Source organism: Haliotis cracherodii, unplaced genomic scaffold (genome assembly GCF_022045235.1).
Source record: "Haliotis cracherodii isolate W230 unplaced genomic scaffold, xgHalCrac1.p SCAF_8, whole genome shotgun sequence".
NCBI lineage: Eukaryota > Metazoa > Mollusca > Gastropoda > Lepetellida > Haliotidae > Haliotis > Haliotis cracherodii.
In genome coordinates this window covers 19,822,803-19,850,605 of record NW_027266341.1, presented here as the reverse complement: position 1 = coordinate 19,850,605, position 27,803 = coordinate 19,822,803, and the positions used below count along the sequence as shown (strand labels likewise).

The following is a 27,803-nucleotide window of genomic DNA, read 5'->3' as shown; positions in this document are numbered from 1 at the left end:
ATTCTTAAAATTGTTCTTTTGAAAATTGTACTGATGAACTATTTATTATGTATGTCCACTTTTGCCGAAATGGTTTTGTTAAATATAAAGGATGTGGTAATGTAAGTTCAAACTACGTGTAGTTTACGACACCAGATTGACACACGACAATACATACCAGTTTACGGTAGCGACTGTCGAGTCAACACACCTGACAGGTACTCGCTCGTCGACGACACCGAAGTTAGGGTACGCATTTGGCAAAGCAAGAATATATCAAATAGGTAACCTCAAGATACCTCAAAATGGAAATCGGCGAGGTGAGGGTGGCGGAAGATGCCGATTTCAGAAAACTTCAAACGATGTGTGACGATCATTCTGACTGGAAACTAGAAATCAATAAACAGAGCACGACGGTGTGGACGAAAACAAACGATGTGTCAAATTTCAAAATGGTTAAGGTGAGTCATTTTTATGTATAATGGTTAACCTGACAATCACTCCTTTGATTTGGACTCCGTGACATGTGTGTGTTTACTGGAAATTATAATACTGTTTTGACTGTTTTTACTGTAGACCAGTCTACATGATAACCGGTGTTTATATAGATATGAGAGTTGTTATTTACTTTCGTTAGGTTAGAGGAATTGTTTCTCATTGCTCATCCTTAGGGAAGTTAATTTTACATATGGCCATAGTTATGCCCGTTGTGGTACATTTCTGTACTTAACTACCATCAATGTACATCCCTGTCCTGTAGCTGTGGTTACCGTAACCCCTCTTCTGTTCATTGTTTAATATCAGTTTTTCTATCTTCATGTGCCCATGCCCTATTTTAATTCTTATGACAACATTGCTGGCATTTCGAGGGATGGGTGAATCAAAACATATATGCCTATTCATATCGGTAGGCATGGTTGGTGCAAGCTAAAACGTCACCTCAGCAAAACTGCTCCAATTTCCTCTGGTGGAAAGGCACCTCACGTGTGAAAACAGGAACTGATTGTCGTGGGAAAACGGCACCTCATATGTTTAGTAACAATAAGAATTATTTATGTAGTAGTATATATGCTTTATTCATTGGTGATATTCATTTATTCTTTATTTCTATTATATTTACCATTGTCATCTATCAGCAATCAGTTAACTGCATAACATTACTATTTATTAATAAAGCCTTGTAAATTACACCTGCTAGTTGTAACCATGGTAACAACAATATTAATTAATATAGCAGTACCAGTACGGGGTATACAGCAATATATGTTACTACTGGTGACTATGAATTATCCTGGAAGGATAAATTACAGTGCACCTCCTACATCTCCAAATCACTAATAATCATACTTCTATTTCTTAATCTTTTTTAATCACTTACCCCAAAATATGTAAACTTAATTTCATTGAAAGTGATTTTTAGTAAGCATTACAGATTATTATTATTCATTTCGAACCTGATTCACAAACCAAACTCAGTAAGATATCAGCATTGGGACCAACAGTTTCCATCGATGACTCGAAGTTTGTGATGGATCATCTTTCAATAGGATGTCATTTTAATGAATTTGTGGATTACTTAACTAGAACATGTAGAATAGAACATTATCAATTTCATGATGAAAAGAACAATGTCCGAGAACAGACAGAATTTTAGTACCTGTTGCTGTTGTGATGTTTCCCAGAGATCCATTTTACAGAGACATTGATGAAGGATATGGAGAAGGAATGCTCTTGAATGACATTACAGTGCTGTAACTAAACATATGCACCAGGAGAAATTACATGTATATCCAATCCTTTGTGGTGAGGAGTAAAATCCTTCATGTTTTGTTCCTATTGTAAAACTGTCCATCAGTTTGGCAGACGCAATATGTCTACAGGTGTGTACCACTAGCAAGGATACATATAGGTTGTATCATCTGATTTACAATAGGTTGTATCGTCTGATCACAATATGTATACACAGGTGTGTACTACTAGCAAGGATACATATAGGTTGTATGTTCTGATCTAGTGTATAACATGTATAAGGAATATATAGGTTGAATCGTCTGATCTGATGTATAAGAAATATACAGGTTGTATCATCTGATCTAGTGTATAAGTGATATATAGGTTGTATCATCCTATCAGGTGTATGACGGATATATAGCTTGTATTGTCTGATCTAGTGTATAAGGGATATATAGCTTGTATCATCCTATCTGGTGTATGAGGGATGTATAGCGTGTATCGTCTGATCTGGTGTATAAGGGATATATAGCTTGTATCATCTGATCTAGTGAATAAGGGATATGTTGTTTGGTTGGTTTGTTGTTTAACGCCACACTGAGCAATATTCCAGCTATATGCCGGTGGTCTGTAAATAATCGAGTCTGGACCAGACAATCCAGTAATTAATGTCATGAGCATCGATCCACGCAATTGGGATCTATGACATGCATCAACCAAGTCAGCGAACCTGACCACCCGAACCCGTTAGTCACCTTTTACGACAAGTATAGTCACCTTTCACGGCAAGCATGGGTTGCTGAAGACATATTCTTCCCCGGAATCTTCACGGGTCGTATAAGGGATATGTAGCTTGTATCGTCTGATCTAGTGTATAAGGGATATACAGCTTGTATCGTCTGATCTAGTGTATAAGGGATATATAGCTTCTATCTTCTGATCTAGTGTATAAGGGATATATAGCTTGTATCATCTGATCTAGTGTATAAGGGATATATAGCTTCTATCATCTGATCTAGTGTATAAGGGATATATAGCTTCTATCGTCTGATCTAGTGTATAAGGGATATATAGCTTGTATCTTCTGATCTAGTGTATAAGGGATACATAGCTTGTATCGTCTGATCTAGTGTATAAGGGATATATAGCTTCTATCATCTGATCTAGTGTATAAGGGATATATAGCTTGTATCGTCTGATCTAGTGTATAAGGGATATATAGCTTGTATCATCTGATCTAGTGTATAAGGGATACATAGCTTGTATCGTCTGATCTAGTGTATAAGGGATATATAGCTTGTATCATCTGATCTAGTGTATTGCATGTATAACACAAATAAGGATGTGCATTGCTGTTAATTGACTCGTCATGTTTGATAAATGACTGGTGTTTAAGAGGATGTGTGTGAACAATGATCAATGGTCTGGCTTCATAGTGGAGGAAGTCGGATGTGACAGTCAGGACACACAAAGACAGTATTTCAGTTTTATTACAACATTTCAGCTTGTGGGGGGAAGTTAAAAGTGATGAAGGCGTTAGATTATTTAGATGTTACCACTTTTTTAAAACCCAACAGCACAGGTATGGGTCTGTAAAAAACTTGGAGCATGGTCAGGGCAGACCAGGATGCAGACCTGCATGCATGCCTTAGACGACTAGGTCACCAGTGCCCCCTGGACACACAGACGATTATAGTCATTTTGAGTGAATCTGACACCAAAGCATCAAATCTCCAGTTTTAATAATCCATGTTATGATAATAATTATGGCCTCTAATGTGGTGCTAACCTCTACACTTAAATGTGCTCAAAGCACATAAATGTCAATATGTATTAATATTTAAAAGTCAAAGGAAACAGGTGTGTCTTTAGCTGATTCTGGAATTGTTCAAAGGGACCTTAAATCTACAGGAAGTGAATTCCACTCAGCAGATGCATTATGGGAGTAGGACCTCACTCCTATTTACAAAAGATATATGGAACTCCTCCATGTCGGGCTGTCACCATGGCAACAATACACTTTGTTGCGATAGAATACTGTTCTCACTAAAACATGATTCTATACAATGTGAAGTTCAACATATGACATTTTGAGGAAACGTTTCCATTATCAAAGAAAATGAATAGTAACCCAACTGAAACAGGTTTACTTGATTTGAGTCCATAAGACAGTGTCTGGGACAGCATGTTTATGGTTTATCATCATGTTCGTTAGGGTGAGTGTATTGGCACATAAATCATATCGCAATATATCGCAATACAGCTCTCGGTATTGCGATACATTTTGCAATATGTATTAGGGCACAAATTACCATAAGTTGTAGCAGCAGTGTTCCCGTTTACCGATAATTACCAGTTTTTTACCGGTAAACTTAGGCTTGGACTGGTAATTCAGGTGACTGCCAGTCCCTCTGGACCGACAAATAACGATCCTTATAAATCTTTGTTGTTGAACAAAACATCAGTGATATTCATAGAAATTATTTTTTTTAAAGAAGTCAGCTTGTCTGTTACCATCAGGTCATCCCCTTGTCTTTTTTTAATGCAAGGAAATAACATTTTACTTTGCTTCAAGGTAAAATATCCATTTGTAGTGACTTTGTCTCAGAATATTAAAAAAAGGGAGAGAAAATTGTGACTGAAGTTAGTGTGAATGACATGTAGATCTAACTAAGTTACTTCAGAGATGACTCATTGCACTGAACATGATGTTGAAAGAATTAAAACCAGCTAATTTTCATACATTTTTAATTTGTTGAAAGATGGGACTGCCAAAATTAGTGGGGATTGGTTATTTTTAGAGTTGCCAGTCCACCAGGACTGGCAGTTTCAAAAGCCAGTGGGAACACTGAGCAGGAGCACGATGGGATTATGGGGTTTTATGCATCCCTCGTTAGGTTTTATACCACTGGCATCCAGCATTGTACCCTGAGTGATCCTGCTACAATGAATTTATGTAACCGACATGTTTTAGTATGACATTGTTAAAGAATTCAAACATATTCAATATTGATAGAAAACAGCTGTTCAATTGAGCTGGAGTAAGCTTGCACTATGCCACATGACTTTCATTTACTCGGAAGAAGCATGCCGCTTTTTGCTTTGAAGCGGGTTATAGGGATTTATTCTGTCTCTCCCCTGACCTGATCGTGGTGGGATATAAGAGATTTATTTCCCCACTGAGAAAAGTATTCCCCTTCAAGGCTCGGTACATAGTATTTTATCAAGATCACATGGACCAATCAGATCTCATCATTCTGACATGGAGGTATGATAAATATATTTGTACTGTTCAACATGTTCAAATGGTACTTCTCCTTTCAATAATCGAGACTACAAATTATGAGATGGGTAGTATGGATAAACGAGACTACCTATTTTGTCATCAATATGGAATCTTAATGTAAACAGCGTGAAGTGTGTGCTGTTTAAATGGTTTTATAGAAACCCAGTCCATCCTAATGCCTCATGTTAGTAGATATTATTTATGTTATTATATATTACTTTTTTTGTGACTATCGGAAAATATCAATACACAAGGGTTGTATTGCGATACATGTCTTGTTGATGGCCGTATTGCAATATAGCGGTATTCCAGTTATAATGAACACCGCTAATGTTCATACTAATATATGTCTTCTATTGATACGTGACCTACCAAAATGGTACCCATATCACACTGAAGGACTGAACATGCAGTGTATGCAATAAACTTGAATGCAACGTTAAACCCCATCAACTGATCAATGCATGTTTGACCTCACCACATTATCATGAATAGAGTATCCAACTACGGCTGGGAGGAGTCCAAATTTACAACCGGGGTATCCACCACCTTATTACCTGACCCTACCCAGGTGCCTGCTGTAGATATCTAGACATGGGTACAAACTGTCCGATATGGAAAAGTTTGACCTTAGCCCTGGCAAAATGTATTTAGATACACATGTAAAATGATCTGGTCATGCATACACTGAAGTTTTATCTTTATCATGTTTATTCAAACATATAAAAGTCTTAAGGAATGGGTGCATTGTCAGAAAGAAATAGGAACATTAGTCACTTATAGTGTAACTATAGAGTTTTAGATAATTTTTGTCATTAAACAATATATCACGTGACTAACCACGTGTCCAGGTAGTCCTGTGGGTACTCGGGTCGGGTGGGTCCTGACTAGGACCCGGGTACCAACAGGACTACCTGGACTTCAGTGTATGCATGACCAGATCATTTTACATGTGTATCTAAATACATTTTGCCAGGGCTAAGGTCAAACTTTTCCATATCGGACAGTAGTCCTGTGGGTACCCGGGTCCTAGTCAGGACCCACCCGACCCGAGTACCCAAGTTACCTGTCCCATCCTTATTTCCAACTCTGTGCCCTTGACAACACTATCCCTTATTTTCACTGCTTAAAATTACAAAATTGTATTTCCTAGGCTTAATGTTGATTCAAATCAGCATGTCAGCTAATAAATACTGATTTGATGTGAACACATGTTGAAACAGCTGCCCATAGTGTATATTTGACTTGCTATTATCATGATTATGGCTCTGTGCATCCAACAACAAAGGCATTATTGATTTATTTTCCAATTCACATGATGAAAGGGATAAAGAATATTTTATTAAGCATCAAGAATTGGATATTGGACATGGATCAAGGCCTGGTGCAATATTTCCTTGCAGATGTGTTGTGTTGTGATAATGTTTGTTCTTACATGCTATGAGGGGCGGTCGGGTAGCTTAGTGGTTCAAGCATTCACTCATTATGGCGAAGACCCAGGTTATCGATGCCCAACATGGGTACAATCTGTGAATCCTATTTCTGGTGTCCCCCGTCATGACATTGCTGGAATTTTGCTAAAATCAGTGTAAAACCATACTCACTCACTCTTACATGCTATGATATAATGTATACTCCGGGCATGGTGAGTTTGAGGAAGGTAGTAATAATGTAAAATATAACTGTGGTAACTTGAAAATGATGTGGTTAACTTGTAAATCCACAGTGAATAAATATGAAAATGATAGTATTTCACGTAACACATGCAAATGGGGTGAGATGAAAGAAATTACTATGCACAATTTCTCATTACACCTTTAAATCTGAAATAAACAACACTTTGCAAAAGCATTGGAGCTCGATTTGAGCACAGACATTTTAGACATTTACCAACATTAACCTCAATCATTATCAATAATAGCTTTTTCTATGTTTGACCAATTCCCCAAACAGGTATTGTTTCAAACTTTCATAAACCAATCCAATTTGGCAGTTACATTATCTAACCACAGGTAACCATAGTAACAACATTCACTCACCCCTTATTCACCCTTTTCAAAATATTTTGGTTATTAAAAAGTGTAACTTCTGGTGATAAGGTTGGGGCTTGTCAGCTGTTATTGGATTTGAAATCATTCCTACTGATAGGAATCACATGCTCTGCATTGAAAACAATGAAATGATAGATATATTAGAATTACTGTAATGTTGTACAGTGAACATGTTGAAAGTCACCGTCAGTTGTGACTTATTGAAAGAGGTGGTGATTTTGGAAACATGCAAATGTCACATTTATAACTTAAAGTAAAATGAGGTTTAATGTCCCATTCAAGATTATCGCATTTATAAAGGGACATGTGTGTGTATGTGGCCACTTGTGCTGTTCAGACTAATGCTGGTTTTATAGTGAGGGCCTGCTGAGATCCCCTGCCACAGTTTGCCACCAGCCTACTCAGCCCCATGACATAGAACTGTTTGGATCATTCGGATCATGTTTTAATGAATGTCACTACGTCTCCACAAGCACCAGCTGCTTGGGTTATAAATAGGATATTTATCATACACAGGTTTTAATGCATTTAATTTCACATACCAGTGCTTGTATATTTTGAAAACAAAATACCGTAATAGATAATATTCCCGGACAATAATAGATGATATTCCCGAAAGAAACTGGATTGTTCTCAGCCTTTTATCCTAGTTAGGATAAATTTGATATATACCAGGGGTATATATATTCAGAAAAATGTTAACATTGTGTACTAAATGTAGACAGGATTATTTATCCTGATTAATAATGGTAGTCCATGGTCAGGTATTTTCCTAGTTGTGGATATACATAATAATTATCGAATATAAGTTTCATTTCTCAGTTTTTGCATCATGTTTATATTAGAATTATTAGTATTTAAAATGCCATGACACTTGACCATATTGACACAAAGGATTTATGGGAAATGTTCTACAGGTTGATGAATTAGTTTCCATGGTTACCATTGTTACAAAAGTTGTTCGAGAGAAATTTAGTCTTCAACATCTTAAATTATACTGACATGTTAATAACGCACAATTTTCAAGTTTCTTTAGTTTTGTATCCATATATAGCACTTATTTTGTATTTGTTACTATTACAATTAATGATGTTAATGATGAAAATGTTAAAATATTTACAATGTCTATAATTGTCTGTGCAGCTTTATACTTATTATCTCAAGTGAGAGTCAAGTGAGCATGTGTCTTGTCTGACATCTGTCGTCCGTCATGTGTCATGAACACCTTGTCATCAGAAAGCACTGGACCAGTGAAGCTGAAACTTCACACACTGATTCCCACCACTGATGACACCCTAATTTATTCAACACGTTCAGCCATATTGAAAAACCTTCTTATGGCCATCACTCTTCCATTTTTGATGAAATTGTAATGAAATTTCGGTACATGTGTAGTCACTAGTGGTGCTCAACTTCTGTATTCCGTGTTTTGTATTAACAATAATTTGTTAACCTTGCTTTGACCTTTGCACAGCTCTTAAAGTCTCTCAAAATGCAATTCCTCTTTCTGAAAAGATCATCTTCTCCAAAATCATTGGACCGATGAAGCCAAGGCATCACATGCATATACCCACCGGTGATAACATGTGATTTTCTTCAAGAGGTTCAAATCTGATTTTCAGTATGTCTGCAACCGTAAACTTTTTGCTCTTGAATTCTCACAGAATGCATACCGGTACTTGCATTGTAACGTCTTCTCTGAAATTGCCAAACTGAGGGAGCTGAACTCTTTATCATGTTTATGGTGACATATTTTGTACAAATTATTTGATTTTTAATCAGTTTTTATTCATGTAGAAAATATTTGTATGTCAACGCTGACAGCAACTTTTGTTAAGCATGTTAAGTGTCTGTCTTTGTTGACATTTTACACTGTTGGTTACATATCCAGGTGAGCAATAGTGTCATGGAAATATTTATTACTGAACAGCACCACAAGAAATGTCTATTATTATCTAAAAAAGCCAAGTATTACATCAATATGATTATAGCATCTTATGACTTTTGTAGGTTCGCACAATATTTGACGACATTGATGCCTCAACATTGTATGATGTCCTTCACGATCCACTGTACAGGAAGACTTGGGATCAAACAATGCTGGAAGGCTACGAGATCTGCGTCATTAACCCTTTCAATGACATTGGCTACTATGCAAGTAAGATGATTAAAATACTTAGTGTTCCTCTGACTTTATGAATTTGTCACCTTTTTCATTATTCAAGCAAGCACTTACCACTGTAATAAATAAACAAATAAATGCAAAATATTTTGAAAGCTACACCATGTTTGCTGATGTTAAAAAGAGAGTTTGAGTGTTCGCTAAATATGTAGTAAATCCAAGGGCTTGTCACTTCTAAACCCTCCCTGAACAGATTGGATCTGTTGCCATAGTTGCCATGGTTTTCTATAGATTTCTCTCTCCAGGTTCAGCTTTTTCCTTAACCAAACAGAGAACTGGACCCATTTTCCTGGATGTCATATTAGACCTTTTCAGTCTGCACCTTTAGTAGGGCAGTGGGGTAGCCTGGTAGGTAAAGTGTTCACTCATCACATCAAAGGCCCGGGTTCAATTCCTGACACGGGAACAATGTGTGAAGCCCACTTCTGGTGTCCCCCGTCGTGATGTTGCTGGAATATTGCTAAAAGCGTCGTAAATCCATACTCACCCACTGCAACTTAAGCCACTAGTCCCATGTCAGTCTAGTAAAGTGCAGTTTGGTCTAGTAAGCAATGCTAATAGTCCATGTAACATGTATAATAACACTAAAATCTACATGCTAAATATGATACTAAGAGCCAAACTTGGGCTAGTTGACTAACTAGTTTTTGGCACAGTGTCAACTGGTTTGTTGCATATGACCAGGGTGAATTTAAGAACAACATTCTACTTGACATTTTGTCCCTACTAAAATAAGGGTCTGTGACTTTACCCACTAGTCAGAAGCACAAGTCTAGTGAAATTCTGTGTGGCCTTGTAAGTTCAGGTAATAATAGTCCATAAACTCTACTGAAAATGGTGCTTAGAGCTATATTTGGGCTAGTAGAAGATCTGACCGACCCTCTTTGAGCAGTGATGAGAGGATATAACTCCATATTAAGTATTCTGCCAACATAACACTGTTTGAACAATTTATTTTGGTTTAAGTGAATGATTTGGGTTCTACCATGTTAATCAGTCTGTGGACTCTAGGGCCCTGGTTTGGAATAGATCCCCAGAGTCCCGTTCCCGTTCTCCAAAGTGATCTTAGCTCTGTGACAATTGTAGCTCCCATACCTATTCATAGACTTATGACAGTTGAAGTGCTGTGATTGCTTCATGGCACAGGGCCAGCACTCTATTGCTTGTCATAAGAGGTGACTAGATTTGATCAGGTGGTCGGTGTCTTGGTTCATTACATGCCTGACAGTTTGGGACATTGCTAATGATATCAGCAAACCACACAAACTGTGGACAACTAGTGCCGTCAGGGTACAGTGACACACCATCAATATTGTCACCACCCTGATCTCCTGATTCATCAGGAATCCTCCATGAGGTTACGACCAGCACAGAGTGCTGGGGACCTATTCTATCCTGGAATCCCCATGAGGTTACAAACAACACAGAGTGCTGGGGACATATTCTATCCTGGAATCCCCATGGGGTTACGACCAGCACAGATTGCTGGGGACATATTCTATCCTGGAATCCCCATGGGGTTACGACCAGCACAGACTGCTGGGGACATATTCTATCCTGGAATCCCCATGGGGTTACGACCAGCACAGACTGCTGGGGACATATTCTATCCTGGAATCTCCATGGGGTTACGACCAGCACAGACTGCTGGGGACATATTCTATCCTGGAATCTCCATGGGGTTACGACCAGCACAGATTGCTGGGGACATATTCTATCCTGGAATCCCCATGGGGTTATGACCGGCACAGAGTGCTGGGGACATATTCTATCCTGGGATCCCCATGGGGTTACGACCAGCACAGACTGCTGGGGACATATTCTATCCTGGAATCTCCATGGGGTTACGACCAGCACAGATTGCTGGGGACATATTCTATCCTGGAATCCCCATGGGGTTATGACCAGCACAGAGTGCTGTGTACATATTCTATCCTGGAAACCCCATGGGGTTATGACCAGCACAGAGTGCTGGGGACATATTCTATCCTGGAATCCCCATGGGGTTATGACCGGCACAGAGTGCTGGGGACATATTCTATCCTGGGATCCCCATGGGGTTATGACTAGCACAGAGTGCTGGGGACATATTCTATCCTGGAATCCCCATGGGATGACCGGCACAGATTGCTGGGGACATATTCTATCCTGGAATCCCCATGGGGTTATGACCAGCACAGAGTGCTGTGTACATATTCTATCCTGGAAACCCCATGGGGTTATGACCAGCACAGAGTGCTGGGGACATATTCTATCCTGGAATCCCCATGGGGTTATGACCGGCACAGAGTGCTGGGGACATATTCTATCCTGGGATCCCCATGGGGTTATGACTAGCACAGAGTGCTGGGGACATATTCTATCCTGGAATCCCCATGGGATGACCGGCACAGATTGCTGGGGACATATTCTATCCTGGAATCCCCATGGGGTTATGACCAGCACAGAGTGCTGTGTACATATTCTATCCTGGAAACCCCATGGGGTTATGACCAGCACAGAGTGCTGGGGACATATTCTATCCTGGAATCCCCATGGGGTTATGACCGGCACAGATTGCTGGGGACATATTCTATCCTGGAATCCCCATGGGGTTATGACCAGCACAGATTGCTGGGGACATATTCTATCCTGGAATCCCCATGGGGTTATGACCAGCACAGAGTGCTGTGTACATATTCTATCCTGGAAACCCCATGGGGTTATGACCAGCACAGACTGCTGGGGACATATTCTATCCTGGGATCCCCATGGGGTTATGACTAGCACAGAGTGCTGGGGACATATTCTATCCTGGAATCCCCATGGGGTTATGACCAGCACAGATTGCTGGGGACATATTCTATCCTGGGATCCCCATGGGGTTATGACTAGCACAGAGTGCTGGGGACATATTCTATACTGGAATCCCCATGGGATGACCGGCACAGAGTGCTGGGGACATATTCTATCCTGGAATCCCCATGGCATGACCGGCACAGATTGCTGGGGACATATTCTATCCTGGAATCCCCATGGGATGACCAGCACAGAGTGCTGGGGACATATTCTATCCTGGTATCCCCATGGGGTTATGACCAGCACAGATTGCTGGGGACATATTCTATCCTGGAATCCCCATGGGATGACCAGCACAGAGTGCTGGGGACATATTCTATCCTGGGATCCCCATGGGGTTATGACTAGCACAGATTGCTGGGGACATATTCTATCCTGGAATCCCCATGTGATGACCAGCACAGAGTGCTGGGGACATATTCTATCCTGGTATCCCCATGGGGTTATGACCAGCACAGAGTGCTGGGGACATATTCTATCCTGGTATCCCCATGGGGTTACGACCAGCACAGATTGCTGGGGACATATTCTATCCTGGAATCCCCATGGGGTTATGACCAGCACAGACTGCTGGGGACATATTCTATCCTGGAATCCCCATGGGGTTACGACCAGCACAGATTGCTGGGAACATATTCTATCCTGGAATCCCCATGGGGTTATGACCAGCACAGACTGCTGGGGACATATTCTATCCTGGAATCGCCATGGGGTTACGACCAGCACAGAGTGCTGGGGACATATTCTATCCTGGAATCGCCATGGGGTTACGACCAGCACAGAGTGCTGGGGACATATTCTATCCTGGAATCCCCATGGGGTTATGACCGGCACAGAGTGCTGGGGACATATTCTATCCTGGAATCCCCATGGGGGTACGACCAGCACAGAGTGCTGGGGACATATTCTATCCTGGAATCCCCATGGGGTTACGACCAGCACAGAGTGCTGGGGACATATTCTATCCTGGGATCCCCATGGGGTTACGACCAGCACAGATTGCTGGGGACATATTCTATCCTGGAATCCCCATGGGGTTACGACCAGCACAGAGTGCTGGGGACATATTCTATCCTGGAATCCCCATGGGGTTACGACCAGCACAGAGTGCTGGGGACATATTCTATCCTGGGATCCCCATGGGGTTACGACCAGCACAGATTGCTGGGGACATATTCTATCCTGGAATCCCCATGGGGTTACGCCCAGCACAGATTGCTGGGGACCTATTCTATCCTGGGATCCCCATGGGGTTACGACCAGCACAGACTGCTGGGGACATATTCTATCCTGGAATCCCCATGGGGTTATGACCGGCACAGACTGCTGGGGACATATTCTAACCCGGTATCCCCATAGGGTTATGACCAGCACAGAGTGCTGGGGACATATTCTATCCTGGGATCCCCATGGGGTTACGACCAGCACAGAGTGCTGGGGACATATTCTATCCTGGGATCCCCATGGGGTTATGACCGGCACAGACTGCTGGGGACATATTCTATCCTGGGATCCCCATGGGGTTACGACCAGCACAGATTGCTGGGGACATATTCTATCCTGGGATCCCCATGGGGTTACGACCAGCACAGATTGCTGGGGACATATTCTATCCTGGAATCCCCATGGGGTTACGACCAGCACAGAGTGCTGGGGACATATTCTATCCTGGAATCCCCATGGGGTTATGACCGGCACAGAGTGCTGGGGACATATTCTAACCCGGTATCCCCATGGGGTTATGACAAGCACAGATTGCTGGGGACATATTCTATCCTGGTATCCCCATGGGGTTATGACCAGCACAGACTGCTGGGGACATATTCTAACCCGGTATCCCCATAGGGTTATGACCAGCACAGAGTGCTGGGGACATATTCTATCCTGGAATCCCCATGGAGTTACGACCAGCACAGAGTGCTGGGGACATATTCTATCCTGGAATCCCCATGGGGTTACGACCAGCACAGACTGCTGGGGACATATTCTATCCTGGAATCCCCATGGGGTTACGACCAGCACAGACTGCTGGGGACATATTCTATCCTGGAATCCCCATGGGGTTACGACCAGCACAGACTGCTGGGGACATATTCTATCCTGGAATCTCCATGGGGGTACGACCAGCACAGATTGCTGGGGACATATTCTATCCTGGAATCTCCATGGGGTTACGACCAGCACAAACTGCTGGGGACATATTCTATCCTGGAATCCCCATGGGGTTACGACCAGCACAGACTGCTGGGGACATATTCTATCCTGGAATCCCCATGGGGTTACGACCAGCACAGACTGCTGGGGACATATTCTATCCTGGAATCTCCATGGGGGTACGACCAGCACAGATTGCTGGGGACATATTCTATCCTGGAATCTCCATGGGGTTACGACCAGCACAAACTGCTGGGGACATATTCTATCCTGGAATCTCCATGGGGTTACGACCAGCACAGACTGCTGGGGACATATTCTATCCTGGAATCTCCATGGGGTTACGACCAACACAGACTGCTGGGGACATATTCTATCCTGGAATCTCCATGGGGTTACGACCAGCACAGATTGCTGGGGACATATTCTAACCCAGTATGCCCATGGGGTTACGACCAGCACAGATTGCTGGGGACATATTCTATCCTGGAATCTCCATGGGGTTACGACCAGCACAGATTGCTGGGGACATATTCTATCCTGGAATCCCCATGGGGTTACGACCAGCACAGATTGCTGGGGATATATTCTAACCCAGTATCCCCATGGGGTAGTAGAAGTTGTTACCATTATATCTTTCTTATTAACTTGATAAAAATCCTCAGCTTACGGTTCCAGGAACATCCGAAAGCTTGTCAGTGTTATGCCTGAATTACTGATGGTTATAACATTTGATGGAATTACCAGGTTAAGACTACAAAAGATAAATTAGATATATATGAATAAATTTGATAATAAAAATGAAAGAGTAGACATGTATGTAAAAGTCTGTGTCCAGAGCATGTGCCAGACTGTGAACTGTCCCAGTTACTGTGACTGTTGGTGACGCCAGGTGCATTGAAGATCAAATAACACACTGCTGACACTAGCTTCATGCATCTGTACAGTATGTGCAAGTCACAGATGCAGTGTTAGCCTTGGTATGCATGGTACAGGGGTTGATTGATTAGCATGTACGTTCTCAGTTTCACACAGAAGGAATTGCTTAGTAGTGAAATCTTTGGCTTTGGAGATTAGATGATACGGTGATGACCAGCCGGCAAATGGCGAGTGTTATATTACGAGTTCATTTGCCAGACTGGTTCCAAAGCTTTTGACATCTGATAAAAAAAACACCAGGCACACATCTTGAGATAATGTTGCTCTATTTGAAGCTGATACAGAAAGCGAAACAGTGGAAGTATTTGACATCACCAGCATCAAAGAAGGTAAAGACTCGCATTAGCTGGAAATTGCCTTCATGTTCTGAGATGCTGGAGCTGTCATCTTCCAAAAAGCCCAGACAATAAACAGAGCATATCATGCTGCATTTACAGGATGAAATTGAGACTTTGAGACGTGGGAAGCTGAGAAAAGGTGTGCTCCTCATCAGGACAATGAGCTCTTTCAGCACCCACCCTATTCTCCTGATCTGACTCCGTCAGTCTTCTATCAGTCACCAAACATAAACAAAGCTCAAACAGAAACCCATTTAGGCTTGAAAGATGATGTCATAGCAGATGTGTAGAACGTTATTGGACAGCCAAGAGAAGGTGTGTGTATCAATGTGGAAGGTGACTATGTTGAAAAACATATTTTGATGTCTTTAGATCAAGTCTTTCTATGTGAGGCGCAGAACTTACCAATTACCCCTCTGAAATGGACAGGACATCAACCGCTCTGAAACTTTGTAAACAATAGCCAGTAACCCCGAGCTTACATGGCTCTGCTTGCCTTATTCTTTGACAGAATTTTCTGTCTAGTGACCACACCGCGGTGTGTAGGCTTATCACGTGACTCGACTTTTCTCTCCTTTGTAAACAAATGTACTTATCTGAAATAAGGACAGATGGGCCTAATGAAAGCTTTTCGGTGTGCTTTACATATCGTTTTGCATAATTATTTTGACCTACTATTACAACTGCGACAGTTAGGTGTATGACAATATGGCTTAACACATCAAAGTGACCGTATCACGAGCTCACTGAGGCTTAGGTGGCAGCATGTGGAGGATACACAAATGGAAATAGTTTTTCACGTTTTCGGATATTTTCACAATGAAAGTTATGTATATCTAAGGGTGTAGACTGGTCCATAATGAAACATTTTAAAAACACTTTGATGATTGTGTGTCATTGTACCTCAATGGCATGAATTGGTGCTCACAATATCGCTCTGGTCCAGACCTTATTATTTCCAGACCAACGTCATATAGCTGGAATATTGCTGATTATAGCATTAAACAAGAAGCAAACAAGCTCAGCAATTAAATTTTATAATCGTACATCAGTTTCCGTGAAGATCCGGGATAGAATAGGTCTTCAGCAACCCATGCTTGCCGTAAAAGACGACTATGTTTGTCGTAAGAGGCCACTAACGGGATCAGGTTGACTTGGTTGATGCATGTCATCGATCCCAATTGCATGGATTGATGCTCATGATATCAATCACCAGATTGTCTGGTCCAGACTTGATTATTTACAGACCGCCGTCATATAGCTGGAATATTGCTGAGTGCGGCGTTAAACAACAAACAACTACAAACATCAGTTTCAATGTTTACCTGTTTCATCATCACTTTTGGATCATATGTGAAATGGTATGAAGGCATTCAAGTAAATAATCCTGACATGTCACCATAAGATAATAGTAGGGTTATTGTAAATCCTACACTGAAAAGGAGAGATGTATAGTTCAATACATCTACTATTACTTAAGTACTATATAAACATAAGAAACCATGGCAACATGACTGAAAGTGGGGTATAAATAAAATGTATACCAATGCTAACAATATATACTTCTCTCAGCATGTTCAGTCATTCAATGAATAATTTATGTAGCATGTGCTGATAGTTGGATACTGATGTAGAGACACTATTGCTATGATTCCTAGAGGACTGGAATTGTTTAAGGATGTCTACTGAGTTGTAAGAAATCACAAAAAAGAGTCAGCTGGGTTGGATCATGGCAAGGATATTCGTGAACGATCATGCAGTCAAAGTGTCTGACATTTCTCAATGTATGCTAAAATTCTGAGTTCAAGATTAAAGGGTCTAAATGATCAAGAAACAACGCTGTTGTATGTATTCGTGCAAGGGAATTTCCAGTGGTTTCCCAGGCGGTCAGGTAGCCTAGTGGTTAAAGCGTTCGCTCGTCAAGCTGAAGACCCGGGTTCAATTCCCGACATGGGTACAATGTGTGAAACCCATTTCTGGTGTCCCCTGCCGTGATATTGCTAGAATATTGCTAAAAGCAGCGTAAAACCAAACTCACTCACTCCAGTGGTTTCCCCAGGAATGTGGAGGTAGTCCGTCTGTGTTTATGTCATTTCAAGACAATCGAGTACAGTATTGTGACAAATGTATGAATGTTGAATTGTGTCGTTCATACCTCTATGAACATCAGTTTTACAGTCATGTGACATGCTTCTCTTCCAATGGAAAAGCAATATGTCGAGTAAACTTCAAATAAAAAGATTATTTGTTAATGCCCCTTACCCTAAACATAATATAAAACATCAATGCCAGAGAATAACCAGTCTCAGTTTTGTGTTAAACCACAACAAACATATTTATTGGTTCCCTTTTCAATGACGCCTTTCCATATCTGCATCATGATCCAAACTGTCAAATGGTGGGGTTTTCAAACATTCATACATGAGCTGATGGTGCCCTTAAATAAGGTGAACAGTTGATTAATCATGAAAACTAGATAATGTCATTGTAAATATGCAAGGCCTGAAGAACTTGGGCTTCCTGTCAGCATCAAGCTGACAGTGCCATGATATTCATTAAATAATGTTCAAAGTGGCGTTGAACCCAACTCTTCCTCTCCTGACACTTGCTTGAGCAAGATGTCTTTGTATACATGTTGATCAGGTTCTAGTGGTGCCTTTTGAATTTTCAGAAATTTGAACTTTGGTTATATTATAAAATTTCAATGGATATCCAACGTCTCAATGCTTTAAAGGGTATTGAAAGAGAATTTATGGATGTCAACTTCTTTATTATGAGGAACAACGTTTCAAAGTATATGCTTACTCCTTCGTCGGGTCCATGAATGATAGGATGCTGAGATATGTATATATGTACATGTAAGAACAACAAAAGTATTAAGATAACAAAGAAAGCCTGGAGTAGATTAGAACTGATCAGTGCTAATTAACCCCCTGCCTTCTATTTGTCCATTGCTAATAACCATGAGTTCTGATTTAACCCCCTGCCTTCTATTTGTCCATTGCTAATTACCATCAGTTCTGATTTAACCCCCTGCCTTCTATTTGTCCATTGCTAATAACCATCAGTTCTGATTTAACCCCCTGCCTTCTATTTGTCCATTGCTAATAACCATCAGTTCTGATTTAACCCCCTGCCTTTTATTTGTCCATTGCTAATAACCATCAGTTCTGATTTGACCCCCTGCCTTCTATTTGTCCATTGAGTTCTGATTTAACCCCCTGCCTTCTATTTGTCCATTGCTAATTACCATCAGTTCTGATTTAACCCCCTGCCTTCTATTTGTCCATTGCTAATAACCAGTAAGCATTAAGTAACTATTGGCTTTGCTTGTTAATGTTTCCACCTTTGTTAACTTATCATGCTTATTACTCTTGTTGTTTTTACGTGCACATATATATATGCTCTCAGCATCCTATTATGTAAAGGAGTAAGCATATACTCCGAAACGTTGTGTTCCTCCTAATAAAAAAGTTGACACCCATAAGTTCTCTGTCTTGTGTCTATCACGTCTAAATGCCTATGTGTTATTTTTCAGTTCGGTGCCCACCTCCAGTGAGGAACCGAGACTTTGTAACCCAGCGGTCGTGGCTGGACACTGGTGCAGAGCTGTACATCTTCAACCATTCCGTCAACCATGAGGTAAACATCTTAGAGAGGTGCTAGGCTCGGATGACAGGCAGTCCTTGCATGTTGGACTCGTGTCATTCAGAACCCATCCAACCTGGGGGTTAGACTAGGTTAGAATAGATCCCCACCAACTTATGCTTGTTATAAGATGGATAGGTGACTTTGTTGATTGTGTGCCATTGTGCACAGATGACGTGGATTGTTGCTCACAATATCGATGACTGGATTGTCTGTTTGTCTCAATAACTTGAAGGGTCACACAATTTGCAGAGTTGCATCCCTTGGGCATGCCGGAAACTTGTGATCGTTGGTTCTAATGCTGGTTCCCTCTGATTATGTTTCTAGGTTTGTCAGCACCATACCTCCCACATCAAGCTGACACTCTGTAACAGATCTGATACATTGTTCAAAGCGTCGTCAAACCAAAACCACTCACTCAGTCACTTGATAACTGGATTATTTAAATTGATTTGTGATAATATGAACTGGAATGTTACCATGGTTTCAGGTATAAAGTACATGAGCTGTCACGTGCGGCTTTATTAGTAGCATCAAACATGGTGGATGTACCCGGTATAATGCATGTGTACCAAAATTTTATTCCATGTTGTTTACATACATTTTGGTGAAATCATTTGTGAAGTGATCGGTAGACTGCACTACTCACCATTATTTTCAGTAATCATGGTCAGATTACAGCCATTGACATCTTGAAACAAACTTTATTTGACAGAGAGTGGATATATATAAAAAATGTCATACTTGGACACCCATAAAGTCTTTTGACTCATTTGTTGTAGTTTGAATATAATATGTCAACATTCACTTTTCGCGATAGTGCACACGGGAGCCTCTACGGTGACTGGTTTCATTGTTCAATACGTAAAAAACATTCCAGGAATAGCTATCAGTGGTACAAAAGTGCTTCGCTTATCATGCTTATGATTATTATAAATTTAATGCACTGTAAACCTCTCCAAATTAATGCAACTGATGATCCCCTAGCCAAAAATGCGACTCACTATCAATGCGACTCACCCAACCCCATCGACAATGGTAAGAAATATATCCTTACATTAATCTTACCTGAAATTATCCAATCAAACATTAATAGCACCAGTTAATAGCGCTGCGTAGAGCACTCCTTAAAACAATACACAGTTTGTTTGTTTTTTCTGTCGACTGGCAAGGTAGTTCAAAGGCAATAAAGTAATTGAACCAAAAACAGTTCACTGATTGGTATGCGGAGAAGGTGTCTTAATGTTGACAATCATTCTTAATTTCCTAAATACTGAATCACCAAGAGGGATTTGCGCATTATACTTGGGTGCGTACTATACTCAAGAAAATATGGTCTTTTATTGAATTTGATTAGAGATGAATAGAAACGATTGAATCACCCGGTAGGATGGGATTCACTTCTTTCTCACCATGCACGTGCTGCCACTCATCAATACGAACGGACGAGTGTATTTTTCGAGCCCTGATGAATGAAACATTCTTCCTCTGATACTGTTTTTGTTTTTTTAATTATGTCAAGGTGATTATAGATTTATTGATCATTAGCAGAGTGTACAATGTAGTAGATTCTGTACTTTCTTGCGTGTAATGCACAACTGAGTACCGTATTCTCTTGAGTATAGTGCGCACCCATGTATAATGCGCACCCCCCTCTAGCGGGTTCAATATTTTGAAAAAAACGAAATTTGAATATTATGCGCAGAAAAATTTACATCGTACCCTTTCAGCGAAGTCCGGCAAACGAACGGGTGCTGAGAAACTTCGTCAGTACAAATTCGAAATTTGAGATAAAAAATCACCAGACATGTTTATTTACCGTTTAAATAGTATTTATTGTTCTGCTAGGCATTGTTTTATATCTAGGGATTAAGATTACCTCGTGTATTTTCTCGTAAACTAAGCCGGAAACAGTAATCAGCTGTACACACGTTTTCTTGGATGGGGGAAAAAACCATCCAAACTCATAATTCATGTATAATGCGCACCCCCTTCTACATAGCTGGGGTTTTTTCGAAAAAAAGTGCGCACTATACTCAAGAAAATACGGTATAATGTGTATCTCCCTATTCCGCGGTACAACTTTCAGGAAAATTGATAATGTGCGCGGCCAAACACAACACTGTGTTAACAAACTTGGTCGATGAAAATGCGATATTTGCGATGATTTACCATTTTAGTTGTATTTACTGTATGCGAGGCATTGTTTTATATGCAGATGATAAGATAAGGTACTGTGTGTGCTTGTCTCGTAAGCCAGAAATGCCAATCAGCTGTACACACATTTTCTATTCAATGTCCTGATTCAGTTAAGATATGCCACATAATGAAACTAAAAACAATGTTGGTGCAATGATCTGGAGAGGGAACATAAGGCCTTTCTTAGTACTAGTTGGTTCACAACTTGTGTTTCCCTTAAGTTAGCGTACATGGTCCAAAACAAGGAAAAAACCATTTGTATTCACATACTGCGAATAATAAACAATCAAGCTCTTACTTGACAGAACATTGTGTTCAGCATGTCTAGTGTTGGTGGTCAGATTCCGGTATACACGCACAAATACTAGAAGCAAACATCAAGATGAACATAAACTGATGTTTTAATCAGCTTTTGTTTGAATGTTCTAAAGTAGTTTCAGGATCTATCAGCAATGATTAGTCTATTATTGAAAGTAGTTATATTCTCCAAACAGCTTTGATTTTTTCACTGACACTTTTCTGGGTCATCTAACTGTGAAACAGCAGATACCAAACCTTTTTGTCCTCTTTTCCGTTTTTTATGTCGATCAGTCTTGTCAACCAACTGCTAAAAACATAAAAGCCCTAATTGATAGACAAACATGAGCATTTGTCAATACACGCTCGTGAGAGGAAAGATACAGACAGGTAGTAACTACAACAGTCAGGTTAATGTAGGAAAGGTGACTAGGAGTATGTTAATGCATAGAAGGGAGTTACGAGCTATATCATGTTTATCACCAGCTACATCACCAGCTGTTTATAAACCAGTCCTGGGACTGTCATGCATGACGTGCAGTATCGGTTGCCAGACATTTTATTGATGAAATGGCTTTTTTATCATCTCTATGGAGTGAACTCTTATATCATATCCTTTCATATTGGACTGTTTTCATATTAAAGTAATTTATGAATGGTTCATTATAAACCTAGCTGATCCATCTGGCAAGGTTGCCTAGGGTATTATGATGGCTAGATGAATACTGGTAATATATATTGATATTTTGATTTTCCATATAGAAAATATGTCGTTGTAGTACTGTTTCCCTGTGTAATCGCTGATCTATCATGTCTGTGATTTGGTTTTCCAAATAATACTTTCATGAAAAATCACTGTAGAAACTATACTGATTTATTTTATAGAAATAATTGTGATTTTAATCTTCTTAATTTTTCTGGTACAAACTATGATGTGGCTAATTTCAGGCCAAACTATTCTATAGGTAGTGATACTTTGATACAACAACTGCAGAGTTATTACCAACAGCAGCTAGTCCTCATTATTTCTTGCTTCACACGTAAACGTTTAGTCAAATAATACAGAATTCATGATAAACATATAGAAACATGACAATTATGCTTTCAAAACATGCACTCATGTTTCCATTTTTGTAATTTGGAAATAACTTATGACTTATCAATCGTGGTTTTTAATATACATGTTTTTCCCAATTCCATTACAGAAATGCCCACCAAGGAAAGGTTTCATCCGAGGTATTTCATATTTCACGGGTTACATGATTCGTAAGCTGGATAACGACAGATGTCAGCTGACCTACATCTCCCAGTCAGATCCTAAAGGTAAATCAAAGGTCAAAGGCCAAGGCCAGATGAATCAATAATGTATAAGGGAGTGTCCTTTTGATTTGTATTGAGGGAGTGTGAGGGGATTTCTTTTGAGAACCATCTAATTTTTGCTCAGCTGTATCCAACAAAATATTTATTTACTGAGCACCATCAAACAATCTATTCATTTTCACTAATAACACAAAAATTGTAACGTTTGTTTACTTTCACCACTGCTAGCAAACTATTCATTTTGAGGCATATTTCTCAAGAAACTAGTCATCTAAGCTCCCCCTCCAAGAGATCAAAATGGATCATCACTTACTATGCTTACCGGTAACTTCTTAATCTAATCCATGTTATATTCAGTAACACTTTCCACCAATTCTTTCACCCTTTTTACTAATTTAAGGTTATACAGTGAAACCCTGTTATCTAGAACCAAGCAGGATCATGTTGTAACTTCGACATATCCCAACTTCGAGCCAAACGAGGCATGAACATAATATAGTAAGGAAGTTGGGACTGGAGAATAGGTTCGAGTTATTGGTTTGTTCGAGGTAACGAGGTTTGACTGTATCAAAAAACAATTTGTGACCCATCGTTGTCCATTTTGACTGATTTTGTCTGTTTTGTCATTGCAGACTTAGGTCCCTTAGGTGTGGTGTTACTCTCTAATCGGGCTCTTAGTCACCATATTGTTCTTGTTGGGTTTTATCAATGTCATCGACATGCATCCGTTAGGCTTTGCTCACACATTTAGGAAATCTTAAGATCGAAGCTGTGTTGAGCTCAACTAACCATGCTAACTCTCCATAATCAATTATTCTCTGTGCCCTAATGGGGATTACAATTGATGGATCAGATGGTCATATTTAAGGTCGAGGCACAGGTGGTCCAGTTGACTAAAAAGCTGTTTGACAAATCTTATCATTGTGGGTTCATATCCCGGCCCATCCTGATTATGTTTCTAGGTTTGTCAGCACCATACCAGTGCTCATGGGTTTCAATGACATATACCGGGGTATGGTAACGATATAACAACTGTGTCATTTCAGACTTCTTCCCTGTCTAGCTGAAACACTTTTCAAAGCGGTGTAGACTGTAGAACCACTCACTCACTCACTCACTCACTCACTCACTCACTCACTCACACAATACCCTACCTTCCACTCACTCACTCACTCACACAATACCCTACCTCCCACACACTCACTCACTCACTCACCCACACAATACCCTCACTCACTCTGGTTTATAAGGCCATCTGATAGTGAGGAAACATTGTGTAGGTGGATCATGTCTATAGTCAACCTTTCACCCTTGACCTCAACATGCTTATGTCAAAGTCACAGGACTACAGGTATCAGCATTCAGGCCAGACATTGTTGTAGATAGACAGTTGTTGAAGATAGACAGACAATAATGTTATCACAGGGAAATAGATATCAGTTGTATCAGTTGAAAACTCCCATCACCTGATCTCAAGTGCAGTAGCCATTATTGTAATCATCAGCAATGAACCATGCTCTAGTGAATATTCATGCCAAGCCAAACTAGAAAGAAAATTTCTTGGTATTTAGTTGCTACAGAACGGTGTTGAAAACTGTAAATCATGAAATTAATGTGAAAAATATGAGTGCTTCTTACCAAGTACCTCGTCAGATGTGGTCAGTTTGTTTACACAAGTTGATCAAGCTGTTGTGGCAGTCATGACCTGTGTATGACGATATCTTACGTTAGAGTAATCTTGTTTAATCTTGTAATTTCAAAAAAACACTGCTCACCCACAGGATGAAAATGTCCAGTACAGCAAAAGCAGTTGTGGTGCTCATAACACTACTTTTTTATGTTCAATGGGTTCGGCTAACTCTTGTAACAACACTTTAACTTGTTCAGTCTTAGTTGGTGACCCGACCTATCTTATTTGAATATGTGCTGTTAGAATGTCCTGATAAAAACTGTCAAATGCTGGGTTGTTTCAAACATCCGTGCATGAGCAGATGTTGCAACAAACAAACAACAAATATGCAGAATACCTGCAGTCTGAGAAAGTCTGAAGTAGTTCAGATTAATGAGATACACACCTACACACACCACGCCGCACCACACCACAACACGCCACGCCGCACCAGGCCAGGCCAGGCCATGCCACGCCACGCCACACCACACCTACACACACCACGCCGCACCACGCCAAAACACGCCACACCACGCCACACCACGCCACACCGCACCAGGCCAGGCCATGCCACGCCACACCACACCTACACACACCACGCCGCACCAGGCCGCACCGCACCGCACCGCACCGCACCGCGCCACGCCACGTCACGCCACGCCACGCCATGCCACACCACGCCACACACAACATAATATATGCGATGTTAAACCCTGTTTCCCCTCCGTCTGCACAGTGCTGCTTCTGTTTCAGGCAAGCTGCCATCCTGGGCTGTGAACAAGCTGACACACATGCTGGCCCCAAAGGTGGGTGGTGTCTATTGTTACCGTTAACCATATACAGCCATTTATAGGTAATTCATTGCCTTTAGGGCAAGGTCGTCGGAGGCTGTTTGAATCATTTTAACTGAAGCATAATATATGTTATTTGAAAACAAAGCATTTAATGAACATCATAGCCATCAAAACTGGTACATTATTGACATTTTCTGTGCTTTCAAATTTGAAATATTTCTGTTTTTAGTTACTTCATTGTTATGGACAATAATGTTCAGTTCCGTAAACAATTATTGGTCATGGTTGGTGTGATACATCATAAATTATTTGTGCTGCTGTAAACTTATTCCTGTTACATGTTTTGGTAGTTTTATGCATGGATGTAGAATGAGAATGGAAACAACATGTTATCAGTTACCATGGTTACAGGAAGCGTGCATGATGTTATCCTTTATGTCATTTAACATTGGCATAAACTTCTTAGAAAAGAAAAGCGATCGCTCATCATGCTGAAGACCCAGGTTCAATTCCCGACATGGGTACAATGAGTGAAGCCCATTTCTGGTATCCCCCACTGGAATATTGCTGGAATATTGCTAAAAGCGGCGTAAAACCATACTAAATCACTCACTCCTAGAAAATAAATTATATTCGAAATAAATAAATTGAATATGAATGGCCAATGGACTGGTCTGTTAATATGGTGGAGGGGGGTAGGAGGTGGCGGGGGGTGGCCAAGGTTTGTGATTCACTAATGTACTGAAAATAATGACCTTCTTGTCAACTTGTCACATTTTGGAAGACCCCCCCCCATTACTTTTCCCAACCCTCCCGTAGCAACTGTAATATTTTATGGTGACCCTCCCCTGATTCCCTGACACCACCCCTACCCCTACCCCTTACCCTACCCCTACCCCTACCCCTACCCCTACCCCTACCCCTTACCCTACCCCTACCCCTACCCCTACGCCTACCCCTTACCCTACCCCTACCCCTACCCTACCCCACCCCTACCCTTACCCTACCCCTACCCCTATCCCTACCCCAACCCCTATCCCTACCCCTACCCCTACCCCTACCCCTACCCCTACCCCTACCCCTTACCCTACCCCTACCCCTACCCTACCCCACCCCTACCCCTTACCCTACCCCTACCCCTACCCTACCCCACCCCTACCCTACCCCTACCCCTACCCCTACCCCTACCCCTACCCCTTACCCTACCCCTACCCCTACCCCTACCCCTACCCCTTACCCTATCCCTACCCCTACCCTACCCCACCCCTACCCTTACCCTACCCCTACCCCTATCCCTACCCCAACCCCGACCCCTACCCTACCCTTACCCTACCCCTACCCCTACCCTACCCCTACCCCTTACCCTACCCCTACCCCTACCCCTACCCCTACCCCACCCCTACCCCTACCCTTACCCTTACCCTTACCCTTACCCTTACCCTTACCCTTACCCTACCCCTATCCCTACCCCAACCCCGACCCCTACCCTACCCCTACCCCTGCCCCTACCCCTACCCCTACCCTTCCCCTACCCCACTCCCCATCCTGTAATGAATGACCATTCCCTAACCAAGCAGCATTGCTTTTTCTTTCCCAGGTTGTGAGCCGGATCTACAAAGCTTGTAAGAAATATAAAGACTGGAAGAGCAAGAATAACCCTCACTTCAAACCTTGGCTCAACGCTGAGCAGATGATGAGTAATTTGCCCCGTCTTGACCCTGCCGCCATCAAGCCCATCAATGCTGGTATTTCCCAGGAGTCTCTTGATGAGGAAGAAGACATAAATGAGGAAGATATACGAATGGAAGATTTTTAGCTTTAGTTGTAGTCAGAGTGTTGTATTATATCAATGACTGGGACCAAGGGTAAATTTGAGGGACAATATCACCAACATCTTGTAAACTGGTATGCGTTGTCTATAAGATATGGACAGTTGCGTGTTTACTGTTTACAGACACTGGCCTGGTCTAAACCACTGACAACAGGCATCTGCTGATGACATATAAGATCAATGACCAATTCTAAGAAGAGAATATATGAAGCAAATTTTAGCAGAACCTAATATTTAGGGCATGTTAAAGGTTGAATACTCACTTCTTGTCAGGTCTTGATTTCAATATTGATGTTTTACATTTTACTGATCAAGATCTGATCTGATCTGCTTTTGTTGGCATATACTGTTGTCTGAAGATCCTGAGTGACAATGGCACCTGTCATCATTATTGGCACCTGTCATTGTCTGTGAAGATCCTAAGGGACAATGGCACCTGTCATCAATACTGGCACCTGTCATTGTCTGTGAAGATCCTAAGTGACAATGGCACTTGTCATCAATACTGGCACCTGTCATTGTCCGTGAAGATCCTGAGTGACAATGG

At 41.1% G+C, this 27,803-nt stretch overlaps 1 protein-coding gene across 1 annotated transcript; it reads left to right on the top strand.

The window, feature by feature from the left end:
• The first annotated feature begins 185 nt into the window (after positions 1-185).
• LOC139450400 (START domain-containing protein 10-like) lies at positions 186-27,595 on the top strand. The gene is made up of 6 exons (XM_071232091.1): positions 186-440; positions 9,058-9,205; positions 19,037-19,140; positions 22,848-22,965; positions 25,385-25,437; positions 27,023-27,595. Exons 1-6 carry the CDS (start codon positions 285-287, stop codon positions 27,239-27,241), a joined length of 798 nt encoding a protein of 265 aa, XP_071088192.1. The 5' UTR covers positions 186-284; the 3' UTR covers positions 27,242-27,595.
• The last annotated feature ends 208 nt before the right edge of the window (positions 27,596-27,803 follow it).